This window comes from Cupressus sempervirens, chromosome 11, assembly GCF_028749045.1.
Source record: "Cupressus sempervirens isolate cs-2001-9-10 chromosome 11, ASM2874904v1, whole genome shotgun sequence".
NCBI classification, from domain to species: Eukaryota; Viridiplantae; Streptophyta; class Pinopsida; order Cupressales; family Cupressaceae; genus Cupressus; species Cupressus sempervirens.
The window spans coordinates 846,570,228-846,591,655 of NC_143128.1; the positions used below are offsets into that span (position 1 = coordinate 846,570,228).

General features: G+C 34.6%; 1 protein-coding gene across 5 annotated transcripts in view; it reads right to left on the reverse strand.

Moving 5' to 3' along the window:
• LOC149532199 (serine/threonine-protein kinase STY46-like) overlaps positions 1-21,428 on the reverse strand; it is a 233,620-nt gene that overhangs the window by 96,737 nt on the left and 115,455 nt on the right. For all 5 annotated transcript variants that reach the window (XM_089811791.1, XM_089811792.1, XM_089811794.1 and 2 more), the window contains one exon: positions 5,111-5,184. In XM_089811791.1, the coding sequence (XP_089667917.1) occupies positions 5,111-5,184 (74 nt within the window). The remainder of the gene's footprint in view (positions 1-5,110; positions 5,185-21,428) is intronic.

Below are 21,428 nucleotides of genomic sequence, written 5' to 3' on the forward strand. Positions count from 1 at the left end.
GCTTTCAAAAGGGGTTGAACCTCGACTAAGTAGAGCTTGTGTGAGTCAAGCATTGTAGATAAGCTAGTGTCATTTCTGAAAATGGATAATCATAATCAATTAAAGCAACAGTTAACAAGTTATGATCCCTAGAAGTTGTGCTACCTAAAATTATTAAAAATGGAATTATTTTAAATGTAATAAAATATGAAAAATAATAATAATGTAGGGTTGGTCGGCCTAAGGGTCTTGGACTAAAATTTTAGAACCTTCTTGGTCCCATGTGGTTTTGCAAGTTGTATTTCTGAAATTTGTAATTCCATACTTTTGGAGATAATAAGAAGCCCATTTTTTGTCCTTGCAAATTGTTGTCATTCCTCAATTTGTTGAGTGTGTTTGTGTTGATAAGGGGAGTACCATTCATCAGGTACTTTCTTTTTCTTGACTGTACTATGGAGGATGTGGAGGGACTAAAACTAGGTTGTATATCTCCTTGATGTTTTTTCTCTCTCTGCTTTGAAATTGGGAGGCTATCAATAGGGGGTAGTGATCACAAGTTCAAATGGGGGCAGGCCCCTCCTAATTCTTTCTAGGGTCAAATGCTCTTTTGGGGGTAGTCTTGATGGAATATAAACAAATACTTATATTTAATTGAAATGGGTTGGATATGAATGCGAATTGCTTTTCCTTAAGTAGAAGTCTTGTTGAGAATCATACATTGTGCATCCCACTCCTTGCTCATGTCGAAAAATCCTCTCTGTCCTTTATGAGGAGCCTGCTTTTGGGTATTTGTAAGGTAACCCTCTCAAGGTGACTTCTTGCCCATTATGTTGGAAGCAAAATTCTAGCTTTGGGAGCAATGAATTGTCCCAATGAGTGTATCCAAGAAGTTTTCAATATCACACCAACATATGGTGTTATCACATTAAATCCTCTTTGACAGTCTACATCCCCAAACAGATTTCTAGTTGGTTAATTATATTTAGTTGGTTTACAATTTCCTTTTTGCAACTAATTTCTCATAAATAATACATCAAGTGGAATGCCTCGCTATCCACAAGGGCAATAACATCATACCCTTTGAGAGTAATTTTGATCAAATGGGTGTGATTTGAAGCCTTGAGAGATGGTAGCCAAAGTTCCATGATCTTCATTTCCGTATCTTGCCTTCTTTTTAGGGTTTTCTTTTGTTTCTTCATCGAAGGTTTCTTCTATATTATGAGATCAGTTTCTCTTTGTACATGTGTCCGGATTCCCATGGTTCTTTACACTTGACGCACAAATTCCTCGTTTTTTGGTCACCTCACTGGTTTTTGAAGCTATCTTCTTGGCATAAATGTTCCCACTCTCATTCGATATTATGCCTTAGTCAATATGATATTCCAACTCCAAGGATCAATATCTCAAGTAATAGAGAAACAACATGTTTCAAGGAATCAAGGTGGATTGTACATGTAAACAATCCAAATTAAACTGCTAGCAATTATACACGATTGATGGACATGAAAAAAGATGAAGTAAAATAATTAGAACTAACAAAAGATGAAGAGGAAGCCAAGTCAAAGTTGTCTACACCACTAGAACTAAGTAGTTGTTGGGGATGTGCCACAAGGAATACCTTCCAAAGTAGATCATAGTCACGCCATTCAATTAGTACCAAGGCAGTATCAACCATCCATTGCTTCCTCCTTCTAGATACATCCAAAAGTTAGAGAAATAGAAAAACAAATTTGACACAAGTAGCGGGTACTCTCTAGTCTTGAAGAGAAAAGGGCAATGACATGTAACATAATCAAGCAGTACTCAGGAGAGAGCTAGTTGAGATTAATGACGAAAGAAACAATTGAGATTCTAGGAATTATCCAAAGATTCTCTAACAAGCTATGAATGAGGATGATTATGGTATCTAATCAAGTTGTATAATTTGGCCTATGAAGATGTAACATGAGAAGATGAAGTATTCTTGCAAAAGCATCTAGGGATTGTCAACATTGAGCAAAATGTTATTTTTAAGGGAAAGGGCATGCTACACCCTTAATTGATAGTATAAATGAGGATATAAGTAGCCAAATTGTGGCTATCATAACCTTTAAAGAAATTATGTCATTGTTTCTAAAGTCATATTTAAGGAGTTAGGCTGCCTTGGTATGGATAAAATAAGTATGCTATCTATAGGGGGCAAAGGTTAGTTATCATGATCATATTGTGCATTGTGTTCTTATCAAAGACTATAGGAGGCAACCACTTGAAATGGCTTAGAAGGTTACCTTCCTCTAAGTGACTTATTATTCTCAAGTATTTGCAATATATTTCATATTATATTCTTTTCCAATGTAAGTTATTTCATTTCAAAAAGCACCTCATGTCACAGGGGACTTCGCACCCTTTTCAAAGATGCATCCCACAAGGTAGGAAATACTCCATATGCAATACTACTACTAAGATATAGTGTGCAGTAATATCCCGAAAGGATTTTGATAATAATGAGCCTAGCTCAAGAGATGCAATAAGAAAATTTAGGAATTTCCATATAAGGTGTTATTCAAAAACAATGCAAGTCAATGCACTTCTAGCAATTTTGACACCCACAATGGGAGGGGAATGTTGGATGTGTACTAATTCAAAAGCTATAAACTTCACAATGACTAACCAAAAAGTGGATAGTACCAATTCAAAATATGAGGGGAAATGAGTGAAAGACCACCTTCAAAATCAAAAAGCGCTTGTATGGATGGGTATCTTATATCTTTCCGGTTGACATATACGAGTATCTTTATGAGGTTAATCGATGGGATATTAAAAACATTTCTTGAAAAAAAAAATATTGTCTATCTTGATGATTTCTCATTTCTAACATTGAATCACAACAGGCTTGTTTCATACAAATTAAAATAAGTAAAGTGACAAACTTGAGGAAATGCAGCCTTATGAAGACAATGTTGTCATTTCTTGATTTTTCAATCACTGGGGTGCCAATGATGGATCCAAACAAGGAAGTTGTTGAGTAGCCAGCAAAGAGCATATTTGCACTTAAGTATTTTCATGGGTTAACTGGTTTCTAAACAAAGTCCATCTGAAACTTGAACACGATATGCACTTCTATCATTGAGACAATGAGGAGAGACCGAAAAGAGTTTAAGTGGACCACCACAGAATGGAGCTGTGTTATTGATGAACAAATTCATTGAACACCCAGTCCTTGGACTTATTGATCTCAGCAATGTATTTCAAATAGGTTATGATGATAGTAGAACTATTACTGCTGAATTTAGTGAAAAATTGAATAAAGACAGGAGAAAATACTCCATGTATAATAAAAAGTTCTGCACCATCATCCAAGCATTTACACAGTGGAGGCACTAATTGTGTCCTAGGTAGCCTGCACTATACATTGAACATTAGGCCTTACAATAAATCTACAGCCTGCAAAATCTTTAAAAAAGGTATGTGAAATGGGCAGACTTCTTACAAGGTTACTGTTCTCTTATCAAAGTGGGCACAGTAACAAAGTGTTTAATGTACTAAAGAAGATCTTAGTCCTCACAAGGATGAGAGTGCAAGCAATCGGTTTTGATTCCATATTGTTTCTCCAACAGACACTAGAATGCAAGCAATGGTTAATGTACTAAAGAAGATCTTAGTCCTCACAAAGATGAGAGTGCAAGCAATCGGTTTTGATTCCATATTGCTTCTCTAACCGACACTAGAATGCAAGCAATGGGTTTTTATTGCTTATTGTTTCTCCAACCTAAACTAACATATCCTTTAAATGACCATGCTTACACATATCGCCCTCAACAGCATTTCCACACCCATCAGTTCCTGTGTTTCCTAGGTTATTCCCAACCTAGTATATCTCATACTTTGCTTGGTTATTTTCAATTCCCTAAATCTTGTATGTTTCATTTTCATGCAAATAATAATGTAACTATCATAATGCAAAGAAAATGCATAACTTGAGTTAGAATAAAGCAACTCATAGGACTGTTCTAACATGAGTTTGGAAACGTGTTCACTTTGCTTTCTGAATTTATTATCACTGCACCGCTCTTATCTTAAATAGACTTATTAAAGACATGCCACTGTTGGAGTCCTTCTGTCAGCACGAGTGAACAAATTTCCCGACCAAACTTTCCTTGTACTATATGCAGTGAATCCGCACTTACATAACCTTTCCATATTCACCTTATAGCCACTAAGTGTCACCGCATCAAGCTGTCAAGATAAGTGTAGTGCTGTCCCGTCCACTCCCTCCAACAACCGGAGTACAATTAAGTTCTCTTTATATCACTTCCTTAGTTTCCTCCATATATGAATATGATTCGTCTTCATACTGAATGCTTTGACTACAGAAATCGCATACTAAGATATTCTCTAAGCTGTTTCTTAAATCTGTCTCATTTGTTTTATCTCTACTTTTCAAATTTTAACCTCTGTTGTGTTACACTACATTGATTTTACAAGCTGATGATTCTTTTCCAAAACAATTTATGGATACAAACCACATTACTCATTTCATGGAAATGGGAGAATAGGTGGAGATCATTTCCCATTTTAATGTCATTTCAACAAGAATTTTCACCACTAACATCTATAAAGAACCTACATTGGCTTACTCAAAAACCCTGCTTGTCCAATTTCTAATGTATATTATCAAAAGGATTGGAATTTTGTCTAGAATACTTTATAGTTTACACATGCTGGATAATACTCAAATTTCAATTAACCAGGAGAACTTCAAATAAACAGAGAGCCTCCCTGTCATATTGTTGGGTAATATTGTACCATGGCAAATAATGGTTGAACGTCAGAGAGTTTCACAATAGCATTCTGCTCATAATTTCTCTCCTGAACATATAAAATAATGTCGTCTTTATTACATTTCAGAATTGCAAAGTACTACATTTTGATTTGTCAGAATCGATTTTCACTCTCATTTTCATTAAGTTAATTTACTGTGAAAGTTTCACAAATACATAAAACGTGTCAAATGGGCAGTACATATGAAATTCACCTTCTGCAAAAGTTTAAATTGCTCTACTTTGATAAATTAACGTACTCATTTTATTTAAACTTTTCATTAAAAACTGTAATATATTTGATGAAAAAATACTTTGAAAAATAACAATACCTGTGATTATACATATATGAGGGGGTTTTGTACAGGCCCCAATGAACCGAACAACATTCCTGTGTCTAACATTCCTGCAGAGTTTCATTAGGAATAAATTTTTATAAAAATAAAAATGTTCAAACTCAAATTGCAATCAAATGACCAATACAGGAACCCAACACATCAACTGACACAAAACCAAAAATCATGGACAACAATTGTTGAATTGAAGCACAAACATACACACGTCATAAAAATTATTCTCTCAACCAATTGTCTACAGATATAGTAACAAGTGTTGTAATATTAGCACCAATTTATTTACATTTAAGCCATTTCTCAAGACTCTTCTCTATTAGAACAAACCTTTCTCAAAAGGGTTCTGTTTAAAATGTGTCTTAACATAGTGCAATGTACCCAACAATTGTTACAACTATAATGGTAAACCATTAACATGGGTCTATAGCCTTATAACAAGGACATGTTAAGGACAATAACATGAAGTATAAACTTCACTCTATGCAAAAAGTCCATTGACAAAGTAGATAATGAGTTCGAACAAAAGCATTCACGCACCCAAACATTTGTCTCTAAGGACAAAGTTAATAGTTATTCTAGCCATTTATCATACACCTTCAATGTTATGTTGCAAAAGATCTATCAGGTAACCAAAATCCCATTGCAAGATAGCACAACATTATCCATACCTACTGAAAGGACTTAAAAACAGAGAAATAAAAGTAGACGCAATACAAAATGCACAACACCAGATTTATCCTGGTTCACCACAATAGTGGCTATGTCCAGACTGCAAAGTATTAGATTAATGTATATAAAAGACGATTACAAATGAATAGGAGCAGCATATAAATAGGCTCCAATAATATTACATATGAAAGGTCTCATGAAACCAAGAGACGCACTTATCGAAGGGAAAGATAATGTGACTGTTGGCCTTCACCATATCAACAAGCTTCCACCTGAAGGACAAACAATGTTGCAACTGATCACCCAATACCCTGCTCAAAGAATGATTTATCTTTTCTTCACAAGCCCAAGAGAAGTTCTAGCACATTCGAACTTCTCTTTGGCGACAACCTTCGTGAATATATCAGCCGGATTGATCTTGGTGTCAATCTTGACAACTTTCAGCTTGCCCTCTTCGACTGCATGACGAACAAAGTGAGCATGTGCGTCAATGTGCTTGGAGCGACGTTGTGATGAGTGATTATGTACCATGAAGATCATGTTGCGGCTGTCACAAAACAGATTATATTCACTTTGATGAACTTTCAAGTCAACAAGCAACTGCTGAAGCCAAATCATTTCCCTTGCACCTTCGGAAAGAGCTAAGTATTCAGCCTCAACTGAAGAAAGAGCAATGCAATGTTATAACCGTGAAGCCCAACTTATCGCAGCTCTGGCAAACATGAAGGTATAACCAGTGGTAGACCTTCGTTTATCCAAGTCTCCGGCAAGGTTAGAATCAATGTAACCTTGTAGCTGAACTTTGTTTCCTCCAAAACATAAGACGTAATCTGGAGTGCCTTTTAGATACCTTAGTATCCATTTGACAGCTTCCCGATGAGCTTTTCCGGGATTGCTCATGAACCTACTCACAACTCCCACCACATGAGCAATGTCGAGGCGAGTAGAAACCATAGCATACATAATGTTACCAATTGCTGATTTCTAAGGAATTTTCTTAATGAATTCTTTTTCTTCTTGTGTTTTTGGACATAATTCAGAGCTTAATTGGAAATGACCAGCACGAGGAATAGGAGCTACTTTTGCATCAGCCATGCCAAATCTTTCAACAACTTTGACAATGTATTGTTTTTGAGACGAAGTGATTTCCCTCTTTTTCTATCCCTTGTGATCGTCATGCCAAGAATCTTTTTGGCTGCCCCTAAGTCTTTCATTGCAAATTTGCTTGCCAATTTCTCTTTCAACTCATTATCCATTCTTTTATTTGTGCTAGCTACTAACATGTCATTGACATAAAGGAGGATGACAAACTCACCACTCAGAAGTTTCTTGAAGTAGACACATAGGTTTGATTCACATCTTGTGAAATTGTGTTTAGCCATGAAGCGATCAAATTTTACATACCATTGTCTTGGGGCTTGTTTGAGGCCATACAAGGTCCGATTTAATCTGCATTAAAGATGTTCATTTCCCTTCTTTACAAACCCTTAAGGTTGTTCCATATATAGTTCCTCTTCTACATCACCATGTAGGAATGTAGTTTTCACATCAAGTTGTTCTAACTCAAGATCCCAAGCTGCTACTAATCCCAAAACAATTCAGATAGTTGTCATCTTGACAACAAGTGAGAAGATTTCATTGAAATCTATCCCTTTTTCTTGATCAAATCCCTTTACCACCAATTTGGCTTTGAAGCATTTGTTGCCTTCCGCTTCGTCTTTCAGTCGATATGCCCACTTATTCCTAAGTGGTCTTCGATTTGGTGGAAGAGAGACCAAATCCCAGGTTCGATTCTTGAGTGAAGAATCCATTTCTTCATGCATCGCAACTTGCCATTTTTCATTGTTTACATCTTTGAGTGCAGATTTATAAGTTGTTGGTTCAAAGAATTCGGAAATCAAAAGTAAAGGCTCCCCCATTTTATTGAAGGGTGTAGGGGACAACCTTCACCCTATGAATACCATTATCTACACAATAATTGTCGAACTCCAGTGAACAAAACTCACCTCCATTATCCGTTTTCAAGCATTTAATCTTGTGACCTCTTCGGTTTTCAACAAGAGCTTTGAAAACTTTGAACTAAGAAAATACTTCAGATTTATTGGCCATCATATATATCCATACTTTCCTAGTACAATCATCAAGGAAAGTAATAAAAAACTTTGCACCTCCTAAGGAACTTACCTCAACGAGACCAAAGACATCTGAGTGTACAAGTTCCAATGGTTTTTCCTTCAGATCATGTCCATCTTTCAAGAAGCTGACCCGCTTTTGCTTTCCATAAAGGCAATGTTCACAAAACTCCAAGTTTGCTGATTGGAGACCCGGTAGTTGATCCCTTGTGAGCATTACCTCAAGGGCCCTTCTTGCTCATGTGGCCTAATCTTTGATGCCAAAGTGTCGCATCGCTGCCCATGACTGTCATAACAGCCCCTTACCTTTTCAAGAAGGTAAAGATTACCAACTTGATTTCCCTGGGCAATGATTCTCGAACCCATGGTGACTTTCCAAGTATCCGGATGTAAGGATGGATAATATCCTTGTGCAAAAAGCTGACTAACAGAAATCAGATTTTGCCTTAATTTGGGAACATGGCTAACACCTTTTAACAACCATTGTCCTCCATCTTCCAGCTGTAACAAAATGTCACCTTTGCCAACTATTTCACAAGATTTGTTGTCTCCAAGAAATACCTCTCCAAAATGTCCTTCATGGTAATTTGTGAAACAATCCGTACATGAAGTGGCATGGAAGGAGGCTCCGGAATCTATTACCCAAGAATCTGATTTTGAGTCACTTGTAGAAAGAATTAAAACGGTTTCATCTTTCTCATAGGCTGTATTTGCTTCAATGTTTCTCACTTTTTCTTGTGCTTTCTTGTAAGCCCGACAATTTCTCTTTGTGTGGCTGGGCTTACCACAAAACCAACATTCTCCATTCCTACCTCTAGACCTTGAACAATTGGGTGATCTAGATTTCCTTTGATTGTAATGGTTATTACCTCTATGATGGCCTATTCCCCTTCGCTCGGTACTCACCATGGTGAGAGCATCACCGGATGAGGAGTCTTTGTTACTTCTTCTCATGTCTTCACTTAGTAAGGTGGAAACAACTTCATCATAGGCCAGCTTTGACTTTGTGGAGTTCGAAGTGCTTATAGCTGTAACTACGAGATCCCAACTATCAAGCAAAGAACATAACAAGATGATGGCTTTGGCTTTGTCATCTTGAATCATACCAACCAAGGTTGCTTGACATAGTAGTGTTCAAATCATTTATATGATTTGACATCGTAGTCCCTTCCTTCATTTTCAGTTTGTAGAGCTTCTTCATAATGAAGATTTTATTTGCAGCTGATGCTGTTTGATACATATTTTTAAGTTTGTCCCAAACTTCTTTTGTTCTCTTCTCGTTTGAGACATTGAACAAGACGTTTTGTGATAGCAAGAGAAAAATAGATGCCATCGCCTTCTCATCCGTCTTTTGCCAATCTTCATTCGACATTGTAGCTGGTTTCTTAGACTTTCCTTCGATTGCAACTGATAAGTCTTGCTTAACCAGCAAAGAGCGCAACTGCACTTTCCACAGGCTGTAGTTCTTGCTTATGAATTTCTCTATTTTCATATCCTCCATCTCTTCGAAAATTCAACACCGATTTCCAATCTGCACACCTCGTGCTCTGATACCAATTGAAAGGATTTTAAAACAAAGAAATAAAAGTAGACGCAATACAAAATGCACAACACCAGATTTATCCTGGTTCACCACAATAGTGGCTACGTCCAAGCTACAAAGTATTAGATTAACGTATATAAAAGGTGATTAGAAATGAACAAAAGCAGCATATAAATAGGCTCCAATAATATTACATATGAAAGGTCTCATGAAACCAAAAGACACACTTATTGGAGGGAAAGATAATGTGACCGTTGGCCTTCACCATATCAACACTTACCACCATCTCTCACTAACTCAGTCTCCATGCAAAATTGGCTAAGAGAAACATATTTGAAGATTAAGCTCGCCAACTATGGGCAAACTAGTTTATACTAAGTATTCGTCAAATTTGTTGGTGAGCAAGTGTTATAAAACTTGAGAGTTTGGTGTTAAACAATAAAGATGCAATCTACTTAAATAGATAAGTACAAGAGATGCTTGTAGACAAAACAATCCTTAACTGAATACAAACAATAGAAACTAACTAGTAAAGCCAAAGTTGGTAAAAATGACCATTAAAAAAATTGCATTATCATTTTAGTATTCTCCCTTAATGGTCATCATACTAACAATAGAAAAAGCATAGAAGGCTGCCCCCTCCTCTTCAGAAGACTTTGCAACATGAGCATGTTGTTAAGACCATAGTTTCCAGACTCGGACCAAGCTCTAACTCAGAAAGGGTAACTCGACTCCTAAACCAGCTCGAACTCGGCTGGGACTCGATAGTGACTTGGCAAAGCAACAAAACCCGTGAAATTTGAAGATTTTTTTGGATTTATAAAACATTTTGTGCACCCATAATTGAATAAAGCTTAAAGACACAGTAACATCATGAAATAGAAGATAATTTAATCACATACATTGATTACGTAAGTACAAAGGTAAATTTTAGAGGTATTAAGAAAATTTTGAAAACTAAAATTAAAAATCAGGCGAGTTAAGTGAGTCGGCTGAGTTAGCCAAGCAAGTCTGTCGAATCAGGCGAGTCAGCCATCGTGACTCGGAGGGTCAAGGTCACGAGTTGTTTTGACCCGACAAACCCAATGGTGGTGACCCAACTCGCTGGCTCGAGTGACTAGCGGCGCATCTCGACTCACTGGTTGAGAACCCCCCTAAATAATAACCATAGTCCTTCCAACCTAGTGTTGGGCAACAAAGTTTCTCCACCATGTAGCCAAAGACACCAAAAATCCCTTGTGCAAACCATTGCCCTAACAACTCTAGGTGCAATCCAGAACTATGAGAAACCACAATATTTGTGGAGACTTTTGACAGAACTCTACAATAATATTTTTCAAGAAAACCCCAAAAACCTTGAACCAGCAACACTGGACATGGGTTTTTTCCCAAAAAATGAAAAACCCATAAACAAATTTTGAAGATCGAATCGAAAAACCAAACACGGTTTTTTAGATGAAAAATCAATCAAAACTTGACACAATTTTTTAGGAGAAGAATTAATTAAAAGAAAACACTTATACATCAATGAGTAGCTGACACAAAATCTAAGACACTCTTGTTTTTAGGAAAAAAGGTAAAACTCTTTTACAAAATAAATTTTGAGACAAAAAAATTGCTAAAAACCCACAATGTTTTTATGGACAAAATTTGTAAAACCCTCCCAGAATGTTTAAGGAAAAAACTATGAATACCCACAATATAAAGGTTTAGGTGAAAATTATTAAAAACCACAAGATTTTTTAAAGGGTGTTGTTTTATGAGGATCGCTGCAAATGTAATAGCACTGCCTGGACGGTATGTACTTTCCAAAGGCAGCAACCCCTTGTATTTATAATGAGCATAAGCCAAGAAGAGACATGTCCCATATTTATAATGAGCATAAGCCAAGAAGAGACATGTCCCTTCATGGGACATGTCTATTTAGTTATTAGTTAATTAATATAATAATAAATTTAATATATATATATATATATATATATATAGAGGATTCCTTCTTAGCTAGGGAGGATAAATACAGGATAGATATTACACCATTGGTAATATTAGGAATGGCTAATTTTAAGGACATATTTGATTAGAAGATCTCCACCATTTTGATATCACATTTGATATCAAGCGTATTGGCCTCCAGAATATCACCAAATGCTCCGAGTAATAACCTACAAAATATCAACACAATATTCACCAAGTACTCAATAAGGTAATGGCCTGCAAAACATCACGTTACATGATATTCACCAAGTACCTATGATATATCTACATAAACAACTCATAGACCATCAAGTGAATGACATCTAACACTAAGTTGTTGAATTACAAATATAATCCATCATGATCTATTTCAACATTTATATGAAATGTATATCATGATTTAAGTTATTGTAAGATCGTCACCTTCCAATAACTTCTACAAATACAAGTGATAATCATTTGTAAGTCGTCACTTCCTCATGATGTACACAGGGGGTAGGCCCATAGACACACAACATCAAAAGTTTACATGAAATCACCACGGATATTGTCATGTGATGTTGTCATGACATCCACCATGAACCATATCAGAGAATAAGGTTTTCACCTCAAACTTATCTCCCATAAAGAAGAATGTATTACGAGGGATTGCACTTGGACTTTCTTCTTCACAAAGAAACAGTAACTTTGTGACCTCTTGTCAAGGTTATTTCCAATAAGGTGCCAAAACTCTCTTTGAATCTATTATCAACTGTTGAGCTCTTGGTTCAAAGTTAACTCTGATTAAGTGTTAGATGTCACTCCATCATGTTAACTAAAACGTATCTCTATCTGCTCCCTCTCTTTGTCCAATGTTGCCTCTAATGAATTGTCATGTCCCCTCTTGATATAGAAGGATACTCATCATCTCAATCATCAAAAATATTCACTTCAAAAGCCTCACTTTATCTAGCATGATCATCAGATGACTGATGAATTCTAGAACAAAACCTCTTTGTAGCTATTGTCATAAGATTGAGTTATGCACGTGTAAAGTACCAACCTCCTTTTCAAGAACATCCCAGACACAAGGAAACGATCAAGGTAAATAGCTCTTTATAGTACATATAGAAATACAGATAATGAATAGATAAATATAATACTCAATAATAATAAATACTTATCTCAAATGCCTCAAACCATAAACTGCCTAATACAGTTCTTATACATGTGCAAGTTATCTTGGGTTTTGGACAACCCATTCTACTATTCAATATTCAATCTGGCTTATAGCATTTGATTCACAATATCAAATTATTAAATAGCATTCTTATATTAATTTATATGTAAATTCATTAATTCTCTCTCTCTCTCTCTCTCTCTCTCTCTCTCTCTCTCTCTCTCTCTCTCTCTCTCTCTGTATATATATATATATAACCACCCATATTAATAATTATTTATCCCATACAATATTCTATTAAACATCTAAGGAATAATCATTAACAGAATCATACGTTATACCCACATTAAATGTCTGATGCATCTAATACTTACAATCGTGCATCCACATCACCCGATTTGGATGCCCAATGCAGCTTTTGTTGTTCGTTCCCCTCTACGCGACTCACAATCTTCATTGGAAATTTTGAAATCAGGTTTGACCCCTGTCAACCAAGGTACTAGGGTGGTCTTGATGTTGCTCCACACCCACGTGGTGGGGTCTTTGTAGTATCCTGCCATAGATTGCCAGTCGTTGTATGTATATCTGATACCTTTCTCTTTCTTAAATATGTAATGCTGTATCAATACTTGACTATATTTGTGGATGAGCTAACTTAAAGTAGTGAACTTGTATACAAGTCATATCCATAGCGTAGATTGATTAAAGTAACCTAAATTTCTGACAATTTCAGCCAAGTAAATTAAATACTGATAACTGAACCATCAAAACTTTGAAATTGCTACATTGTTGACGTTAAGTACAAAATTGTTTGAATATCTCTATAATTTGTTCAATATTCCCTGACATGATGTCAATAACTACCAAAGAGAAGTTTATTTCTTTGACCATTCGCATGCCTGCATTTTGGTTTGAACATCACTGCATAGTGTTTAATTTTAAAAAATCTCCTCTCTTTTTGTTTGATCAGGTGGGTTGCATAATATTGTTTTACCTTTTGTAAAACATAACAGCCCTTTTAATAATTTTGAAGGGAGTGCTAATAATTTATCCTCTTTGTGACTATGATAGATACATTCTTCCGACTGAATAATCCAAATCAAATTTCTCATATTTGTAGCCTGCTCTGATATCGTGTTTTAATTGGATTGTTGCAAATGTAATAGCACTGCCTTGACGGTATGTACTTTCCAAACGCAGTAACCCTTTGCATTTATAATGAGCATAAGCCAAGAAGAGACATGTCCCTTCACCCATGAAGGAACATGTCTATTCATTTATTAGTTAATTAATATAATAATAAATTTTAATTATATATATATATAAGATTTCCATGATTCATCATTATATTAATTTCTCTCACATAATAATACTTTTATATATATATATATACAAGAGTATTGCCTCATTGGTTTATCCGACTGAAGCTGCAGAACATCAACAAGGGGAAAATATTGTTAAAACCAACACACTAATTTTTGAGGACAGATCTTAGAAAACCCAAGAGAGTGTGATTTTTAGGATAAAATCATACAAAACCCTTGCACTACAGAAAACAAGTCACAACTAGGGCAAACAAAACAACCCATCATAGAAATTACCTATTGAAAATACCAGACTTTGCATTATTAAAATACCCCAGAAAAAGGCCAAACATCGCGTGGTAAAATGATAAAACACTTCATGCTGTATAACAATAAAACATTTCACACGTTAAAACAAGAAAATACTTCACACAGAAAACAGCACATGCAAGCAAAATGCAACTCACAAGAAGAACATGAAACCCACATAACCCTAGGCCTCCAGTGTAAGACCCAAACCCACTCTCATACCATGTTATGAAACTTGATAGTTCGATATTAAATAATGAAGACAAAGTCTCCTTGAATAGGAAAATGCAAGAGGATATTTGAAATGAAAAAATCGTTAACTGAATACAAGAATAGAAAGTAACTAATAAAACTAACCTTGCTAAAGATGAACAATAGTAACATTACAGTATTATTTCAATAGCATGTACCTTAAGACATATCTGAACAGAACAAATGCATCCAATATGCTAAAATAGCACGCAGCATGCATATGTTCTTTAAAGCTTTAAAAATGCACTTAATACAGTTACCTAGTCCATTTAACAGCATTCAACTTTCCTTGTTGCTCGAAACTGCATTGATCCATGTTGATGTTTGGTAGCTTCAGTTGGATAAAACTAATATGGCTATAGATTATTATATATGAGATATACGTTTATTATATGAGAGAAATTAATATAATATATATATATATATATATATATATATATATATATATATAATAACTATGATTATTTTTATTATTATATTAATTATCAAATTAATGAATAGCCATGTCCCATGAAGGAACATGTCTCTTCTTATCCTTTTCTCATTATAAATAAGAGGTTGCTGCCATTTGGAACACACATAACAACCCGGGAGTGTTAAGTACATTTGCAGCGATCCTCCAAAACCAACATGGTATCAAAGCCAACTGCAAATGTAACTAAGAGAATTGAAGAAAAAATTGCTTCAGTAGTACAAACACGACACAGGAGAGTGTCCTTCCTAGTCGGGCCTGAGAAATTTTGCAAATAAAATACTAGGATATACTTCATAGTTTGCAGAATTATTTGTAATTTAATTAAACAGGATGATAGGAGATCCACATCAAGTGGCAATGGGAAGGAGAAGACTGTTCGTATTTTATCTAACTTATATTGGCGAATATGTGACCTGAACATTACACCACATGCACACATTCACGACTAAAACATCTCCAATGCAAGGGTCGGGAAAATAGAATCGAAGAGAGGATCAATGTCAAGGATCGATGTTTTGTTCCCGGAGGAATACTTGGCTTCACTAACATTAGAAATCTGAAGTCTAATAACTCAACTCTATCTGCAATTGCTACCTAGTCATCACTATGTTTGTGTTTATGTATTTGTGTTTGCCGTAAACTCAAGGATCAATGGAGTTTCAAACATTGGCCTGAGTTATTTCTTTTCAGTTGTTTCACATTCTCAGCAAACTTTGTCTGCTAACACATCAAAGGGATGTTGTAAGCAACCAGTGAGTGTTCAACAAAGCCAACCACAGGAGGGAATTATCATGTGAAGAAACAAAACTATCATTTTCTTTTTTGTTGGATTATGTGGATTATTTTGTTGTAGCCAATATGAAGCGATTACATCTTGAAACCGGTCAACATTCTGAGTCATGGATTGCATACAACGAGTGGGATTCTAGTGAAAAGTTTCCCACTCATATTAGCAAAAGCACCAACATAAGGATTCATCATTCCTCATGCTGTGATTATTTATTCAAAATGAAGAACTTCCACATGACCCAAAACTAAATCTTTAATGCTCAACCAGGATTTTTGACTCTTTATTGCGGTAATAAAGGAAGTGATACCACTTCAAATAGCAACATTACATGGGTTCCTAATGACGGCTTCATACACAACCTCGGGGAGGTAGCAGTCAACGATTATAATAATAGAAGCATCCAAGTGTTTCCCAAGCCTCTTAATAAGTCTTGCTATGAATTGCCCATCACCAAAAGTACCCCACCTTTTGAGACTCTTGTTTGTTAATGCTAATGGATCTGGAGGCTTCAATTACTCTGTGGAGACCATTGATATGCTCTACATGGAAAAGGTGGCATTTGATGATGACAAGTACACTATCCGCAGTGAGAACATTTCCTTCATTGCAAACAGTGTCTTGCATGTTTGCTTGATCCAATACTCACAATGCGATGATCCATTTATCTTGACTATCGAGTTAATACGTCTTAAGCAAGGCATGTATGAGGGGGCTAAACCAGGAATGATCCATGTATCTCGTAGCCATCAAAGCTATTCATACCTTGCAATCGAATGTGGCCAAGAGTTAATAAACTATGTGTATGAAAACAGCAAGTCCCCATTAATATAGTCATTTTGGATTTCATATAAACCAGAATATGCAGTGTAAATGAGCCTTGACAAAACGTCTACTGCTAACAGGAAGAACCGTTAACATGTGGAACGATGTTAGGTATTGGGATTGAGAAGTAAATACTCCTTTGAAGTGCAAAAGCAAAGACGTGATCAAGGGTGGTCCCAACAAGATAGAAAAAATATATTAAGGTGTTGTGACGTGTATGATGGGATCCGAAGGTGTGCATAATTTCTAGCATTTATTTCATAATATAGGGCGGTATATAAAGGCATCGGGCGCTGACCATACAAAGTGGGTATAAGGTATTTCTCATTTCTAATATTTATTTCATGAAAAATGTGATTATATATATTTATATATACAAATGTATTTATTTTTAATATTATGAAATATTATTATTGAAAATATAAAATAAATAGTTATTTTATATTGATGTTGTTAGTACTAGGCATGAATTAAATTATTAACATTCTCATTAATATTGATATTCTAGACAAGCATTTGCCTTGATCTTTTCCTTCAAGAATGTTATTGCAGGAAGAGGGAGATTGAGATTCAAAGGAAATCTGATATTTCATTAGAGGTAACCCTAAAAGAGAGGAAGCAAATAAAGGATATGATTCAATCAAGCTTCAATGATCTCAGTCATATTGATTCAGCAAGAGTAAACCATGTGAAAATGAATTCTCCAAATGATCAACAAATTGTAGCAATCAAAAGGATTTTGATTCATGAATATACCTCATGACTATGTGATTGTAATGGGCCTACCCACAATATACATCATAAGGAAGTGACGACTTCCAAATGATGTCACTTGTATTTGCAGAAGTTATTGAAAAGTGACAATCTTACAATAACTTGATTTTCTATTATGATGGATCTCTTACGATGTTTATGAAGATCATGATGGATTATACCTTGCACGGTGCATGTTTATATGGTAAGCATTATGAGAATGCGTATGCACATACCTTATAAACATTTTTTGAGTATATGGTGACTGTTATGCAAATTGGTGATCTAGAGGCCATTACACAGAGTACATGATGAATATCATACGAGTTGATGTTTTGGAGGCCATTACTCACAATACTTGGTGAACATCTTGCATCCCATTTTGGAGGCCATTACTCAAAGAATATCTGGTGAATATCATATGTTAATATTTAGGAGACCAATACTCAATTGTAATAACAAAATGGTGAATATCATATGTTGATGTTTTGTAGACCATTACCTTATTGAGTACATGGTGAACATCAAGTGTTGATATTCTGGAGACCATTACTCAGAGTATTTGGTGAATATCATGTGTTGATATTTTGAAGGCCAATACTCATGATATCAAAATAGTGGAAATCTTTTGCTCAAAGATTTCCTTAATGTGTTATTCCTAAAGATTGCCAGTACTGTAATATATATTTTGTGTTTATCCTCCCTAGCTAAGAGGGAGTGTTTATGTTTGGTAGCATCAGTTGGATAAAACTAATATGGCTATATATAATTATATACTAGATATAATTACATATCAGATATAAGTTTATTATATGAGATAGATTAATATATATATATATATATATATATATATATATATATATATATATATATATATATATATATATATATATAAAATAACCATGATTATTTTTGTTATTATATTAATTATCAAATTAATGAATAGACATGTCCCATGAAGGGACATGTCTCTTCTTATCCTTTTCTCTTTATAAATAAGAGGTCGCTGTCATTTGGAACACACATACCAACCTGGCAGTGTTTAGCACATTTGCAACGATCCTCCAAAACCAACAATCCATTTGAGCTTGTGATCAAAGGGATTGAACAAAATAAATTTGAGTTTGCCATCACCTCATGACATTTTATTTTATAGGTATTGTTTTGTGCAAAAGAAAAGCTTTTGCAATGGCAAGAATTACATAGTGCACAAGTTTTAAAGACATCATTGTTTTCTGGGTAACATTATTGCAGGTAGCTTTGACGGTTCTTGTTTGGACTTGGAGCAGAGCTCACAAGGAAAAAGTTGGGCATTGCAGTGTTTGGGACTACATTTTTTTCGCTATGCAGTATCATGACTAGAAAATTCCTAAAAAATTTGAAGTTTCAACCTTCAGGTTTAATTTGTTTCCTCATTTCATAATTCTGGTTGTTCATGATTTTTTTCCCATTTCCTAATTACCATAGGGCTTGCAGAATTTCCCAGAATTGTTTCACATTCATTCAAACTATGGTAGGGTTTCAATTTTCTGAATTGTAGTTTTCTCTCAAAGTCATAATTCTACAATTTTATTCTATTTTCAACAATCCGAATTGCAGCCATTAATTTGTTTATATTTTTCAATATTGGGGCATGTGTCCAAATACCACCAAAGCTGAACACATGGTAGACAAGGCACTGCTTAAAACTTAACAGAATGTTGTCTAGGACCAGCTGCACGAATGGTCATATGCAAATATTGTGCACTAAAGACGAGTGCAAGCATTAATTGCCTGAGATACAAAATTAAACAGATCATTAACTACAATGTTCAATTGTGCCCAAATACTTGAGTAAAGGTTGAATATTAGAATATTGTAAACTTTCTTAAATGGTCATCATAGTTAGTGTTTAGTTTATTAGATAGTTTCTATTTTCAGTCTTAGTTACCAATTGGTTAATTTAGAAACTTCACCTTCATAAATCTGTATAAGAGAATTTGTCCCCATTGTGTATGAAATAGTTATTTTTATTTTTATTTTAAAGTGGCATGTGATTGAATATTTGAAAAGAGAATTAATTAAAGAGAGATCAAAAAATCAAATCAGCAATTTTTAGTTTTGTATGACTGCTTGAATTTTTTATATGCTTGAACAAGTATGGTGAAATTAGAAAGCTTTAATAAATGTTATTAATATGAAGAAATAGGGGTGTAGTCGAATCACTGAAATGGGACTAGTGAAGGTTTATACAAGGTTTATCTTCTCCTTATTTTTAAAATATATTTTGTCTAGATGGTTTTGTAACGGTAAATCTTTGTTTGGGAACATGATTTTATTGAACAGATGCATTCTCAATTGAACCCAACATCCTATTTCATTATAAGCTTAGTTACCAATTCAGATGTGGGTACAAACGCAAATATGAGACCCAGTGCATTGATGCGTGGAAAAAAAATTGGGGATTTGGATGCATTTGGGTATATTGTGTGTGTCTGTATTACATATAAATATTTTTAAAAATAAAGAAATATGATAATTCAGAAATATAATTATTAAAATCCTATTTTAAAAACATAAAAAATTAGAAACACTAAACTTTATTTTAGAAAACATAGATAAACAACAATATTAGACACCAGTACACATCCAAGGCACCAATGTGCACAGATGCATCCGATGCAGAGGGCCCTAGGACACATCTGGTAACACTGATTATTAGCTTTACCAATAGCTCTAAATATCTAGATTGTGTTGATTAAGTTTGAAAAGATTGTGGTACTATTAACATGTGTCCAATTCAAGGCTGAAGGAAGGTGTAATGTCCCCTAGTATGGTTGGACATAATTATTACATATTTAATTCAAATTTAACATTAGATGTCCTAAGAACAAAAATATTCATAAACAGGAAGTAACGAAAATACCCATATATCCAATCATATTACTATTTGGCTTAAGGCTGGAAGGTGTAGGTGTTATCCAAGTTGCCTAAATACCAACCTTGCAAAGGATTCCCTCAAAGTTTACAGGTCCGAGTCTGTATCCCTCAAGGCTTACAGAATGCTGATCCCTATCCTATCTTGAGACAAAGATCCATCGCTTGGATTTATACAAGCCCCTCCTTGATAGCATCACACATTTCCCTTTCATAAGTCAAAAAATAACAGGATTAGAAAACTAAATTCTATATACAATTATAATTACTTAAATTATTTGTCTTGAATATATATAGAGATATACATTAATTATGTTTGGTTATTCGCTAACAGGAGTTCAGATATTTAAACATAACAGACAAGGAATTATATCTTTATAATCACCCAAATCGGTGCTTTGCCTTATGCACTGATAAGGTTGTCCATTATATATATATATATATATTTATTTATTTATTTATTTATTTTTCTGTATGCTGCTGGACTGATATCGACTGTCCCAAGACCCATGATATCCTTCCTTACTTTATCCCGTGGAGACCTTTTTAAATATCAATGTCTTTGGTTCCATGCCTTTGGAATTATTCTTCATAGTAATTTATATCCCCTTTGGCGGAGTGATGGGGTGTATGCCTGAGGACGTGTCTCCTCTGTCAAAACTTTCTATTTAAACATTCGATGTTCTTTACTAATCACTGTTATTGCTGTCTCACAGCAGACCTTTTGACCATTTAATCATTCTAGTAATTAGCATTGACGTTTCTGCAGATTTTAATATTTATTCACGGTAATGAGTATTATCCTCAATCATATGTGGAATAAGATTTATTGTTATTGTTAATACCATGTAAGCATAGGTCAGTTACACAGTGTCAATATTAATCGAATGTATTCTGGGCCTATGTGGATTAAAGAGTCGGTGCAAGTTATGATAACCTTACTAATGTCATTAGATTAATATAATATTAGTAGTTAAATATAAAGATTAATATAAAAATAATATTGCTGATTAAATGTAAGGAATAATATTATTAATTATGAATTATATCCAATACCAATATTGTAATAATTAGCAATACCATTGATTAAGAGTATTCATTAACTAATATTATTCATATCAAATTGATTATCATTACAGGTCGGTATTCTATTGATAAACAATATTACTACTATTGATTTGGTTAATTACAAAGGTTGC